The sequence below is a fragment of the Giraffa tippelskirchi genome, chromosome 13, assembly GCF_054371585.1.
Source record: "Giraffa tippelskirchi isolate mGirTip1 chromosome 13, T2T-mGirTip1v1.2.pri, whole genome shotgun sequence".
In the NCBI taxonomy this organism is placed as follows: Eukaryota; Metazoa; Chordata; class Mammalia; order Artiodactyla; family Giraffidae; genus Giraffa; species Giraffa tippelskirchi.
This window is the reverse complement of record NC_137287.1, coordinates 38,717,990-38,732,173: the sequence shown is the minus strand read 5'-3', so window position 1 is coordinate 38,732,173 and position 14,184 is coordinate 38,717,990. Positions and strand designations below refer to the sequence as shown.

At 53.1% G+C, this 14,184-nt stretch overlaps 1 protein-coding gene across 1 annotated transcript; it reads left to right on the top strand.

The window, feature by feature from the left end:
- The first annotated feature begins 3,256 nt into the window (after positions 1-3,256).
- LOC145531770 (uncharacterized) lies at positions 3,257-7,672 on the top strand. The gene is made up of 7 exons (XM_081555165.1): positions 3,257-3,313; positions 3,433-3,474; positions 5,086-5,124; positions 5,267-5,320; positions 5,677-5,703; positions 5,879-5,938; positions 6,406-7,672. Exons 2-7 carry the CDS (start codon positions 3,460-3,462, stop codon positions 6,718-6,720), a joined length of 510 nt encoding a protein of 169 aa, XP_081411291.1. The 5' UTR covers positions 3,257-3,313; positions 3,433-3,459; the 3' UTR covers positions 6,721-7,672.
- The last annotated feature ends 6,512 nt before the right edge of the window (positions 7,673-14,184 follow it).

Below are 14,184 nucleotides of genomic sequence, written 5' to 3'. Positions count from 1 at the left end.
ATCTGAGAGCCCGTAGCTTCCAGGTCTATAGGCATATAAAGTCTATAGGCTTTGCAGAGCCCCTCATAAAATTCAGAAGGTGATTCATTCCCCTTCTGAATTATCTCAGCAGGTTTTGACATGTCCATTGGCTTACGGGCTCCTCTCCTCAGCCCTTGTATAATGGCTGTCCAATATCTGTCTAGTTGAGTCCTCCTTTCTTCTGTGTTATAGTCCCAGTTAGGTTTATCAGCGGGGAAGGCCTGCTCTATCCACCTTTCTGGGTTTGCAACACCTTCTGGAACCATCTCTCGTAACCATTTTTTTGCTTCCATATTAATCCTGTACCTCTCCTCAGCACTGAAAAGAGATGTCAATAGTTGCATATCATCCCATGCTGGTCGATGGGTGTGAAAAATGGTTTCCATCAATCTAGTCACACCTTGTGGCTCTTCTGAGTAAGGGGGGATATGCTTTTGCCGATTCAGTATATCGGTTGATGAGAAGGGCTGGTAGTAATAAGCTACAGGAACTTGATGGTAGTTACCCTCCTCCCCTTGCACCAGAGGTTGCTGGACTTCTCTAAGAGGCAATGTAGTGGTGCCCTTCCCTTCGGCTCTCTGGCAGAGCGCAGTCTCTGCTTAATTCCAATGTCTCCCTCCCTTCCTACGGTGGTACTAACTGGGAGTGGAGGATAGAGCTTGGGGCGTTATGACGTCAGCAGTGGTTGAATCCAGTGGGTTGTAGCCTGTTGCCCCTTGAACTAATGTCAGAGCTTGGCGGAATGGCGGCTCTACAACCTGTGGGGCTGTCAGGAGGCCTGGTGAAAGTGGAGGCTCTGGAAGGCTTACTGGCCTCTGGTCAATTCCCTGTGGGGAGGCTCTCCACACTGCAACAGCGTTGGTTGGTGGGATCATCATGCAGTATGGTGGTGGGGGAAGTTCTTCCCCCTCTGGATCCTGCAAGATTTCCTTTTCATCTTTGGTTACTTTTTGAGCCATTAATATCTTTCCTTCCCCATTATGGATGTAAAAGTCGGGCCCATTTCGGGGAGTCCTGGGCTATCGCTAGCCAAGAGTCTATGTATGGGAACTGATTGGGGTGCCCAGGTTTTCTCGTAACTATGGCATAGACTGTCTTTATTAAATTTAAGTCCATGGTACCCTCTGGTGGCCAACCGACTCCCATAGTGGGCCATTTGACCTCGCAGAGAGTGCAGAGGCAGTTGGGCCTCATCTTTGTCCCGTAGTCTCTGTCAATCCCTTTTTGAAGTTTTTGATCATATTTTCTAGTACAGTTGCCTTAGATCCGCTTCCCTCCATTTTTCTAAACTTTTCATTGATGGTTTAGATGTCTTTCTTGTCCCAGCGGGCTTAATTGAATGAGGATAAAAACACAGATGGATTAGATACCCCACGTCCCAGGCTTCTCCTAGAAAGGCCAGTTCGTACTCACTGATATATTTTTTCTTTCTACCCTAACTAGTTTGTGGGATTGGGGGTTTCGCAGCAGATAGGGCACCTCCTGGGGGAGGGTAGAATATGAACACACAAGGATCAGCTTTCTTCTCCTAAAAATCCCCTGGCGATTGCTTGGTAATAATTTTCCCAGAGACGGCATGGACACACCTCCTAAATGACCTTCACAAATTTCCTTTCTAAGCCCTAACAAGCTCTTCGACCTGTGTACCAAGCAATCTCTGCCACCTGCCTATTCCAGGCTCCTGTGGGTCGGTGCCCCTTCCAGTCCCTCCCATGGGGATGATCAGCCCCCCTCTTCCACCCTGCCCAGTGGGCTCCTCCTCACTTGAGCGCTCAGTTTCCCTGCTGCCGTCCACTACTTGCTAGCGTGAAAGGTCTGGGTGTTGAGAAGCAGACTCCCTCCAGAAGGGCGAGGCACCTTCCCCACTCTAGAAGATTCAAGCCGCAAGGCCTCAGAGTAGTCCCAAATGGGACTTGTCTCCTCAAAGGGAGGAGTTTCCCGGCCAATGCATCAAATGTTGTAGCCACACGTTCCGGGAAACAAACTCACTCAGAAGGACAATGCAGATAGCGGAGTGCAGTTTATTACACGGACGGGCCCAAGGCAGAGTCTCCTCTTAGCCAAGGACCCTGATAGGTTTTTGTGAAAACCTTATATACCCTAAATGTACGTGCTCAAACCCACATTCTCAAATTCCTTGAAACTAGTCTGGACAAGGTAAAGAGAGACACAATCAAAGTTAACCCATGATTCATGTGTCATAAGTCTAGATAGTTAAACAGTGGACATTTATCAATAGGCCTGTGGTAATATCCTGAAAAACATAATGGAATCTACGACTTTGTTCTGTAACAGAGATAATTAGCATATTATTTTAGGCGATGGAGAGTCCAAGTCCTGAGGATCTTTTATGGAGGGGCGGTGTCTGGTTTTCCAGTGGAATGTCGTTTCTATAGACACCAGGCACAAAGTTTAGAGTCCATTGGGAGGGTGACCATGCGTGTAGCCTAATGTTTGCAGCCTGGCCTAAGATGGAGTCCAGCTCTGTCTGTTTCCTCCTTCAACAGATGCAAGGCCGTGGCTGTGTTGGGCTGTGAGGGGCTGTGCTCTCAGGGGGAGGTGGGCCAGGCTGTGAGAGTCAAGCCCTATGGGGCTGGCCAGGGCCCAGGAGACCCCTGCCAAGGGGACTGAGGATTGGGGACCCCAGCAGGGCTCAGGAGACCCTGGTCAGGGGGCCCAGATGGTCAGCAAGGCTCCCTTCAGCCCCTTCTGAGGGACACATCCTGTGTCAGGCACACAGGCCCGGCCCCCTGCCCTGGATGCCCGGGGCCCATGAGAGAGTCTCCACCTCAGGGCCTTTGTAGGTCCTGTGACTTTCTGAGGGCAGGGCGGCCACAGAAGCTTCTCTGGATGTGGAGTGGGGTGCAGTCTGTTCGAGGGCCCTGATTGGCTTCCTCTGAAGTTTCCTCAAACTATCATTCCAAGTCTGAACTTTCTGACATCCCTCCCTGCGCTCGAGCTGATGGTGGGGGGACGAGGCCCTAGCTGGGCTCAGAGGTCCCGACCCAGCTCAAGGAGGAGGGGCCCTGACCTGGGACCCTAAGTGTAAGGGACACGCCCTCCCCACCCCTGCCCCTCAGACCTCTGTCTCCATGCCTTCCCCTCCTTCTCTTCCCCCACTCTGTTTCTGCTTGTATTTCTCAGTTTCTGTCTCAAACACACATAGCTGATCCTATCTCCTCCCCCAGCATGGCTCCACCCTCTCCGCCCCTCCCTGGCAGGCTCTTAAGTCACTGGCTCTCAGTGGGCAGCAAGGCAGGGCTCAGCTGGAGTTCTGGCTGCAGGATCTCAGGTGAGGGGCTCTACGGAGCCCGGCGTGGTGGGAGGGGGAGACCTGCAGGTGGAGGAGCCTAGGATGGTGGGCATCCCACTTCTCTGAAACACTTTTCCTCCCACGCTTCCTCCCGCCAGGTTCCAGCGGGAGGACCCTAAGCCACCATGTGCTTCTCTAAAGTGAGTGAGAGACGAGAGATGAGGGGAGAGTGGGCCTGGAGTCTCATTTGCTGTCTGTCCCTGCTCCCACCAGCTCAGCCCCAGCCCTGCTGACTGCTCTGCACACAGCGGCCTCTGTCCCACCCTCCGTGGGCCCTGGGGTGGCTGCTGGGGAATGTGAAAGTGTGAGTCACTCAGTGGACTCTGACTCTTTGCGGACCCAGGGACTGTAGCCTACCAGGCTCCCCTGTCCATGGGATTCTCCAGGCAGAGATACTGGAGCGGGTTGCCATTTGCTTCCCCCTGGGGAAGCAGAGGGTCAAAACATGGGACCCGTGCCATCAAAGTGCCCAGTCTCACAATGACCCTGGTCGAACACTCTGCTGTCACCATCCTGAAATTCTGGACAATTGCTAACAAACACGCTACGGTTTCCTGTTGCTCTGAGCCCTTTCCTTATGAAGCAGGTCCTGGCTGTGGGGCTGGGGCTCTGGCTGGGAGGTCGGTTTGGGGGGCAGCTCATTGTGGAGGCCTCTGTCAGGACCAAGGAAGGAGAGATGGACCAGGGAATGTAGGAATTAGAGTCCTCATGCTCGTGGGGGAGTCGGACATGGAGCGTCTGCAGTGTCAGAGGAATCAGCCATCCTCGGGCTCCTTCTAATACTTACTCCTATTTATTGAACTCCTTTTGTCTGTGAAGGATCTTAGTTGCAGCATGAGGGGTCTAGTTCACTGACCAGGAGTCGAACCGAAGCCCCTACACTGAGTGGTGGGAGCCTTGGCCACTGGACCACCAGGAAAGTCCCCCACCCCCACCCAGATCCTATCTACATCCTGGAAACCCCAGGGTGGGGGGTGCTGGCAGACCATGTGTTCCTGGAAACTGAAAGCATTTCTCTCAGGGCCTGGATCAGCAGCTGAAGCCACGCTGAGCTCAGAGTCTATTCTTTCCCTTTGGGGTGCCCTCCCCACTCGGTACCACTCCCCCACCTCAGTTCTGAGGGTGGCCAGACGCTCAGGGGCTCCGGGCCATGGCACACCGGTGTCTGGGAGTGGTCATCGCGGGGTGACCCAGGCTGAGCGGCCAGGTCCAGTGAGAGGATGATGTGGGCAGCAGAGTGTTCCCACGGACCCGCGAGCTGTTTCCTTGCCTGGTCATGTGTGATGCTGGGCTCACAGGATGGGCCCCCGGGACACAGGGTGTGCAAACGGGAGCCCTGCACGCGCTGTGAGCCGCACTGACCACCCAGGGCCCGGAGGGCACCGTGGACGCGCCACATTCCCGCCGTTACGTGGAGTCTCCCGAGGGGTCTGTGGGGCGCCTCCCACCTCCATGATGGAGTCAAGTGTCTGGAGGGGAAGGGGCTAGGGGCCGGGGGTCTGCAGGGTCTGAGGTCGGAAAGACTGGCCACTGTCACTGCCAGCGCCTCAGACAGGAGCGGACAGCGCCAGTTCCTCCCTGGTCAGCTCTCAGTGGGACCACGGAGGGCTAGGCATCTGGGACCCAGGTTGATGGGCCTACTCCAGGGCAAGGGTGCTCCTTGGGGGGCGGGGAGGTATGTGTGTGAGTGTGTAAAACGGGTATGGGTGGTTACAAGTTCAGAAACCTGAGTTTCTCTGTTACCTCCACAGGGAGTCCCATGCAACCTGGCTTCTCTCAGGGCCACAATGGTAAGAAGCTCATCCCCACGTATAGCTGGGGGCTCGGGAGGCCTGGGTTTGGCTGGGTGAAGCTGAGAACGTCCTGGCCCACTTGGGACCCAGCAGGGAGAAGAACCAAGCTTCTTTTACTCAAGTCCATCTCTGTTCACAGCATAACCATGTGGATGTTTTCTGTGATAAGATGGAAAATCAATCAGAAGCACAGGTGGGTCAGTGTGCCCCACCCCCAAACCCTCCCCAGTTTGAGGGAGGTGGGGTGGGTTCACAGACATGGTGATGATGAGGGTCACAGCTCAGGGCCCAGTTCTTACACTGGACAAATGCACACCTGTGTGGCAGGTGAGTGCACAGGGAGGGGATATGGAGGCCCAGGGATGCTGAGGGAGGTGACCAGACCACAGGCCAAGGAGGGCAGGGTAGGGATGCCAGATGCATGGTCCCCAGGTTGAAGGTTAGTTATTGGGGTGACTTGGCAGAGATGAGAACTAGCTGGGGCTTGGGGTTCAGGGTGAAAGTGAGAGAGGGTGGGAGTATATTAAACGAGTGTTTTTTTCCCAACAGATGCAGGCAGGCCTAGCAGAGATGGAGGTGAGTTTGGATGTTGCCCCTTGCTAAGGGTAGTCCTCAGAGTTGGATCAGCCAGGTTATGGGGTCTGGGGCCCTGGCTCCCTTCAGACTCACCTGGATGCGCGGGAGGCCACAGGGGGGACCACTGACCTCAGCAGCAAGGCAGGAGTGCAGACTGCACACTTCCTCTCCCCAGGAGGAACTCAGCAAGGACATCCTTGAAGTCATGGAAGATCACATTCAAGAGAACCTTCCAGTGAGTTGGAGCCACTGTCTCAGCGCCTTCCTTCCCCTCCCTGTTGGTCTCTCTTGTCCTTGGTGCTGCCACGTGTGCACAGAGCTCCCTGAAGTGGGGGATGAAGGGGGTCCCTGAAATCTCAGGCGGTGCAGCCTTGCTGACATCAGCCTCCCCACTCGGCGCACGGTGGCCAGAGCCCTGGACTCAGCTTCCTGCCTATGAGCCCCGTGGGCCTGGTGCTGGGTTCAGAGACCAACCACCTACAGGCAGGTACAACCAAGACTCAGGGTTCATTCTTCGAGGGGAATGGAAAGGCCAGGTCCAGTCTCTGGGAGGTGTCTTCGTGTCTCCGGAGCTGTTGGCTGGAAGGCAGGCAGTTTCCAGTCATGAGCTTCTAATTCCCAGCATCTCCCAAGGGCTGAGAGGCCTCAGTCAGGTCAGGACCAGGGTCTGCCTCGCCCTCAACAGTCCCGTCATCCCTGCAGGAATTCCTGCAGGAGTCCGGTCCCTTGCTTCAGGAAGTGCGGCAAGGACTACGCCGCAGAATCCAGAGACCCTTGGTCTCCGCCTGTCTTGAGGTCCAGAATCCGGAAGAGAGCATCTGGGTCAGAGCCCTGAAGGGGTTCCTGGGCATTCTGCAGAGTCTCCAGCAGCGGTGTTGGGATGCGCTCACCTGGCTGGAGAAGGCAGCGGCCTGCTTAGAGGCCCTCTGCAGTGCGGTCAAGGCCATCTGTGGAGTGCTGACAGAAATCTACTCCTCTGTGGGGCAGGTCTTCTGTAAAAGCCTCATCCAGGTCTAGGAGCCCCAGGTGGTTCTGGAGGAGCCCCACTCATCCAGAAGTCCTTGCACGTTCCCCTTCCCGGAAACCATCTTCTGAAGAGACCTGTACCCTCGTGCTCACCCTTGACCCATCCTTGAACTGCCCTCACCTCCTGTCCTGCAGGGTCAACACCACAACATCAGGCCAGGTTTTCCTCCTCCAGGTCTGACCTGTCTGTCAGGGAGGGGGATGCTCTGCTGACCCGGAGATGCGGGAGAGGCTGGGAAGCCAGGAGGCCCCAAGGACCAAGGTGCCTTCCGTGGGTCAGCATCCCTCAGTGTCTCTGCCTGTCGCTCCAGACCCTGTCAGATGAGGCGGTGAGCTTCTGATTCTCAGTGAGGGGGACCCCTGAGGGCTGGCTGCGGGTCTAGCAGGAGGAGGCAGTGGTGGGCCCTGACCCTGACGTTAGTATCTTAGGGCCCTGATCATCCTAAGGGACCCAGCTTGCTGTCAGCTCAGGCCCCAGCAGGGCAGGAGACCTGGAAGAAGGCTCTCCCTGGCCCTGGCCCTGCCCCTTCCTGTCTGAGGACAGCAACCTGACAGGGAGTTCCTTGTGGCAGAGCCCCATTCTAGCCACACCCTTCACCCTTCACTTCCAGGGGGGTCCCTCTGACAGGCCTGACACTGGAAGGCCTACCTCTGGCCTGAGATCTCTGCTGCAAGGAGCCGCCCACTGCCAGGCCCTGAGCAGCCTTGACTTCCTGGCCCTGTTCTTGCCTCACCTCCCCATCAGTATTCAAGTCTCAGACTTGCCCCTGTGTTCTCCGGTGACCCTGTGCTAAACCTCCACTTGACTATTTCCGTTTTTTCTTTTTATGTAATGACCTTACATCTGATATACTACTTCTCATGTTGGTGATGTTACTCAGTTGATATAAGTAGTAAGGTTTTTTTTGTTTAACATTAAATTTCTTCCCCGTTTCAACGTCAAGATGAGTTTGTTTTTTGTTGTTGTTGTTTATAGATCAAATCTTTTCTCCATTTCAATGTAAGTCACATGAAATACCATTTCTAAACATTGTCCCTCCCAAAGAAATGTTTTGGTTTTGACCAATGATATTTGATATGTGCATGTGCAACATAAACTCAGCAGCTAACAACAAAATCCAATAAAAATATGGAGGAAAGAGTCCTCCATGGTGCAGGAAGGAGTGATTTTAATGGACTCGTTGTAATTTCCTAGGATTCTGGGTATAAGTTTCTTTCTTCCTATGGAGAATTCTGAAACAATGAAATATTACTTATGTAAATATCAGTCATCTCACTTGTTTGACCTTATAACTAGCACATGCAAATTATAGACAGCAGTTTTCAGTGGATTATTTGCTGTAAAGATGTTTTGTACTCCATTTAGCATAGGATATCCATTTGAAACTGTTAGGTGGTATTTCATGGGATCTGAGGAACTCTGGTCCTTTATGTCTCAGCTCAGAAAGAATTCAACACGAGGCAAAAGGAGCCTGGCAGGCTACAGTCCATGGGGTGGCAGAGAGTTGGACACAACTGAGTACCCAATGCTCTCACTGACCTGTCAGACCCCGTCGAATCAGCAGGACGCTGTTCTGCATCCCCTCACATGCACACTAGTCCTTGGCTGCTGGCCAAGCTCCTCTCCCCCTGGGGTCTCTGCACATGCTGCTCCTTTTGCCTGGGATGCCCTCCTTTTTCTTCCGGGGCAGCCCTGCCCCTCTATTTCAAGCCAGGTCCCCTCAATGCCCCACCACGTTCCCTGGCACATGGGTGGGGCTCAAGAAATAATAATCCCTTTATATGCTGTGTGTGCTGCTGCTCAGTCGTGTTGGACTCTGCAGCCCCATGGACTGTGGACCACCAGGTCCCTCTGTCCATGGGATTTCCCAGGCAAGGATACTGGAGTGGGGTGTCATTTCCTTCTCCAAGAGATCTTCCCAACCCAGGGAGTGAACCCAGGTTTCTTGCATCTCCTTCATTAGCAGTCAGATCCTTTACCACTAGTGCCACCCACACTGTGGGTTCTCCCAGTTCCTCAGTCTCTTAGTTGACCTATCCTTTCTCCTGGAAACGTTCTTCCCAGGAGTCTTGCAGGAGTCTTAAACCTAAACCTGTGACATGTGGGGACTCCTGTAGCCCTGTCTTCCTCCCAACACCTAAACGACTGAACCTCCCAGCCCCAGGCTCAGAGCTTTCCCTTCCAGCTGTGCCCAAGAAACACCTCTACTTTCCAAATCCAGTTCCTCTTCAAGGACATCAGAAGGCACACTGTGTCCCCAAATTCCTATGCTGAAGTCCTCTGAATGCCACGTCATCTGGAGGTGGTCTTTACAAGGAATCAAGGTACACGAGGTCCTTGGGGTGGGCCCTAATCCATTATGACTGGTGACCTTATGAAAATGGGGGATTAGGAGACACATATGTGTCTGGAGAGGATGCCGTGTAGGTGTGGAGATGGCTATCTGCAAGCCCAGGAGGGGCCTGGAACACAGGCTTCCCTCAGGGCTCTCAGAGGAGCCATACCTGCTGACACCTTGACTTCAACTTCTAGGCTCCACTGTGAGAGAATTAATATGTGTTGTTGATATATGGGTCTGTGGTTCTTTGTTATGGTGGCCCTGGGCCTGGAAGACATACGAGAAGGCCATGGAGGTGCTGGGCTGTGAGAGGCTGTTGCCTCAGCAAGGAGGCTGGCCAGGCTGTGAACGACAAGCTCTGTGGGGCAGGCCGGGGCAGGGAGACACCTGCCACTTCGCTTTGGATTGAGGGGCTCCCAGAGGGCTCAGCGCCCAGATGGCCTTCATTCTGTCCTGAAGGCCCCAGTCTGTGTGCCAGGCAGTCCAGGCCCCTCCTGTCAACAACTGTGCCAAGCTGTTTGGGTCTTTAGGTACTGGCCCACTGCTCACCCCAGGATGCTGAGCCCCAGTCTGGCTTTCCAGACCCTCTGTGATGTTTGTCACCCTGTTCTGCTTCTGTGAAATCCCAAGCAACCCACATTGCTGGGGTCAGCCCTGAGACCACCCCTGATCACCGTGTCCCAAGTGCTGGGTGATGTCACTGGTCACACATAGATGATGCTCCACAGTGGGTCCCCGTGGACCTTCTTTCCGGTCAGCACGCTGGAACTAGAACCACCCACTTTCAGGGGGACACCCTCCTGCACCTGAAACACCTCTCCCCGCCTCCACACCTGAGCCTCTGCCACCGTCTCGAGAACTGCTTGGCTCCCATCAGCTCATTCTGGTGGGAAGACAGTGGACTGGTCCCCTCTCTGTCTGGGGTCACTGCTTCCTCAACGTTCCTGGGTGATTAGTGGTGGAACCTGAGCCACCTCATTGACTGCCCCCCAACGCCGACTCACCACAGAATTTAGTATCTAAATCAGTGCTTCTGCAAATGTGCTTCTGGAATATTCCACACAGGATGACCCAGGAAGAAAGTTGCCTGGTGGTCCACTGGTTAGAATCAGGTGCTTTCACTGTCATGACTTGAGTTAAATTTTTCGTACCAGAACTAAGATCCCTCAAGTCGCTTAATCCTGCCAAAAAAAAAGAGAGAGAGAGAGAATGACCGTGGAAACTTAAAAATGCAGATTCCATGTCCTCACTCTGAATGTACACTGGGGTCTGGGGACAGGAATCTGCATTTGATCAAGCTGGGTGGTGGGGGTGGGGAGTGGTCCTCCTGGGCAAGGGAGCTGGGCCGGCAGCTGCATTTCTTTGTCTTGTGGCTTTTCTGTGTCTCTGTCAAGTTCTCTAACCTCTTCCTGTGTTTACTGAGCCCAGCTCACGGCCTGGGTGAGAGTTCACCCCCCATGGCTGGAGTCACATAGCCACCATTTCTTAATGTGTCACCCAGCCTCAGCAGGCCCACAGGGCTGCCCAGAGCTGACCCAGTGGGCATGGAGCCCACCGTGGTCACGAGCAGGCCAGTAGGAGGATGACAGCCAGGTGTCTTCAACCAGCCAGGGACCTGAGAATTCAAAGGCACCAGAAGCCCTCTGGGCCTCTGTCAGGACGCTTTGAAAGTGTGAGGAGGAGGAAACTTGTATTCGCAAAGCTTGTCAGCCCTGAAGCGGGACATAAAAATAAGAGGAGAGAAAAACCTTCATTTCCTCAGAGCAGTGATGAAGCCAGGCTGAAGTTTGGTGGCAGGAACGTGACAGACCCGAATCACCATTTTACAGAAGAGGCTGGAATCCAGCATTGATGCGGGACAGGGTGGCTGAGAATGAGCTGCGGGAGCAACCAAAAGTTGGTTGGAGGGGCCCAGAGAGGGATGTCCCATGTGAGATTTGAGGCTCCTTTCACTGGGACAATGGACACTTCTCCAGCCTCTCACACTTCATAAAGTCAGCTTCACAAAAATGCCACATCACATTGAATTATATTATTTAAAGAACAGTACAGCTCCAAGAGTTGGTGATGGACAGGGAAGCCTGGCATGCTGCAGCCCATGGGGGTCACAAAGAGTCGGACATGACTGAATGACTGAACTGAACCGAACAGTCCCAAGATAAAAATGTGAAAGTTTTTGTGTTTCAAAGGATACTATCAGAGAAATGAAAAGACAACCACCGAATAGGGACAAAAATTTTGCAAACGATATATATGATAAGGGATTGGTATCCAGAACATAAAACTCTCCTGACAACTTATAATAAAAAGACAAATAACCCAGTTTAAAAAAGTGCTAAGGATTAGTGTATACATTTCTCCAAGAAATGTATGAAAGTGGTTCACAAACACATGAAAGGATGCTCAACATCATTCGTCACTGGGGAACTGCAAATACAAGTCAGAGTAAGATACCACTTCATGCCCACTAGGATGCCCAGAATCAAAAAGTTGTGATAGTAAGTGTTGATGAGGATGTAGAGAAATTAGAACTTAGATATACTGCTGCTGGCAATGTTAAGTAGTTTTATGACCTTGGGAAATAGTCCAGTGGTACCTCAAAAAGTTAAAAGCAGACTTAAGGGTTGCCTGGTAGTGGGCCCTGGAGGATGATGGCTTAGGGGTGCAGGATGGCTGCTTCAGGTGAATGAAAGTGTTCTGAATTTGATTGTGGTGATGGTTGAATAGGTTTCTGCATTGAATTGGGCACTTTCCTGGGTATGGTATGTGAATTATATGTCAACTAAAATTGTGAAGGAAACGGCTCAGTCTGCAATGAAACATAAAATGCCTTCAGATGATTGTACTCTGGAGAAAGGCATGGAGGGGCTGAGCACCCTGCCTTAGGGGCCAGGATACTGGAAATGAGATCCGGAAATGTGACTTGCAGCTGAAGCAGGATCAGCTGCCTGTCTCCTTCCTGCCCTGGAATTCATAGGAGGCTCAGGGAAGGATCTGGACTTCCTGGGTGTGGAAAGGGGGCTTCAGACAATTGAATGGGCTCGAAAGGGGCAGAGGATGCCGGCTGGTGTCTGGTGAACCCAAGAGAGACTTTCCCTGAAGAGTGGGTTTTGTAGGTCTGTCCCTCTGGGGCCCACACTGATAGCCCCTTACAGAACCTGGTTCCTCTGTAAGGATATTAGAGGTTGACTTGTCTTCCACCAAATTCCTATGCTGAAGTTCAAACCACCAGCACCTTGGAATGTCACCTTACCTGGAGGTGGGTCTTTACAGGGAATCAAGTTGAAATGAGGTCTTTAGGGTGAGCCCTAATCCATTATGATGGGTGACCTTATGAAAATGGGGAGTTAGGAGACAGATACTTGTCTAGGGTTGGCGCCATGTAGACATGGAGACAGCTGTCTGCACGCCTAGGAGAGAAGCCTGGAACACATGCTTCCCTCAGGGCTCTCAGAGGAACTACACTTGCTGACACCTTGATTTCAACTTCTAGATTCCACCGCGTGGTGCGTACTTAGTCACTCAGTCACGTCTGACTCTTGGCGACCCCATGATTGTAGCCCACCAGGTTCCTCTGTTCATGGGGATTCTCCAGGCAAGAATACTGGAGTGGGTTGCCATTCCCTTCTCCAGAGGATCTTCTCAACCCAGAAATTGAACCCAGGAATTGAACCCAAGTCTCCTGCATAGGCGGGAGCCACCGACCACACCACCAAGAAAGCCCAAGAATACTGGAGTGGGTAGCCTATCCCTTCTCCAGGGGATCTTCCCGACCCAGGAATTCAACCCGGGTCTCCTGCATTGCAGGCAGATTCTTTGCCAGCTGAGCTACCAGGGAAGCCCCTATGGGTGGTTAGGCATCCCCAATGATCAATCCAACTTACTTGCAGGCAGGTTTAGTTTTTTTCCATTTGAATTAATCAGCTGCTAGCATTTTCAGTGTGAATTAGTTACCAATGTTCCACAAGAAGAGGTTTCCCATATTAATCTAACATCTGGGATTTTAAATTTTATTCAATTTTAATTGAACAGCTGAATACACTGGATGATGTTGTACTGAACATGGGGGTAGACTTGAGAGGAGAAATCACTCCAGGGTGAGACTGGTTGACCTTACCCACAGTTGGCTCTAATAGCTGTGTTTTCCCCACAACACACACACACACACACACACACACACACACACACACACACACACCAACATACTCACACACACCCCTGAGACACACAACACACACATACAGTGAGCCTTGGCTCCACTGTGAGAGTAAATGTGTGTTGCTGAGACCCGGGTCTGTGGCTCTTTGTTATGGTGGCCCTGGGTCTCTAAGACAGATGCAAGACCATGGCTGTGTTGGGCTGCTATGGGCTGTGGTCTCAGGGGGAGGTGGGCCAGGCTGTGAGAGTCAAGCCCTGTGGGGTTGACCAGGGCCAGGGAGACCCCTGCCACTGTAGCTTGGGATTGAAGGGCCCCCCATGGGGCTCAGGAGATCCTGGTCTTTGGGGTCTGTTGGTCCGTAAGGCTCCCTTCAGACCCTCCTGGGCCCCATCCTGTGTGTCAGGCACACAGGCCCAGCCCCCTGCCCTGGATGCCCGGGGCCTGTGAGAGAGTCTCCACCTCAGGGCCTTTGTAGGTCCTGTGACTTCTGAGGGCAGGGTGCCACAGAAGTTTCTCTGGATGTGGAGTGGGGTGCAGTCTGTTCAAGGGCCCTGGTCGCCTTCCCCTGTATCTTAACCCCGAGCTGGTTGACATCCTTCTCTGGAGCACCAGAAGCTTCCTCAACCTGCTGTCCCAAGTCTGGACTGTCCCCTGTCTCTCCCTGCCCTCAGGTTGATGAGTGGGGGGTGAGGCCCAAGCTGGGCTCAGAAATCCTGTCCCAGCTCAGGGAGGAGGGGCCCTGACCAGGGACCCTGATTATAAGGGACACGCCCCAGTCCAGGCCCCTCAGAACTCTGTCACCCCATCTTGCCTTGCTTCTGTCTTGGCCCTGCTCTAGTTCTATTTCTGTCACACACACACACCCAAACCCACGCCCCATCCCGCTTCCTCTGCTCTGCGATGGTTCCACCCTCCCCCCCTTCTCTGCCCTTAAGTCACAGATTCTCAGGGGACGCT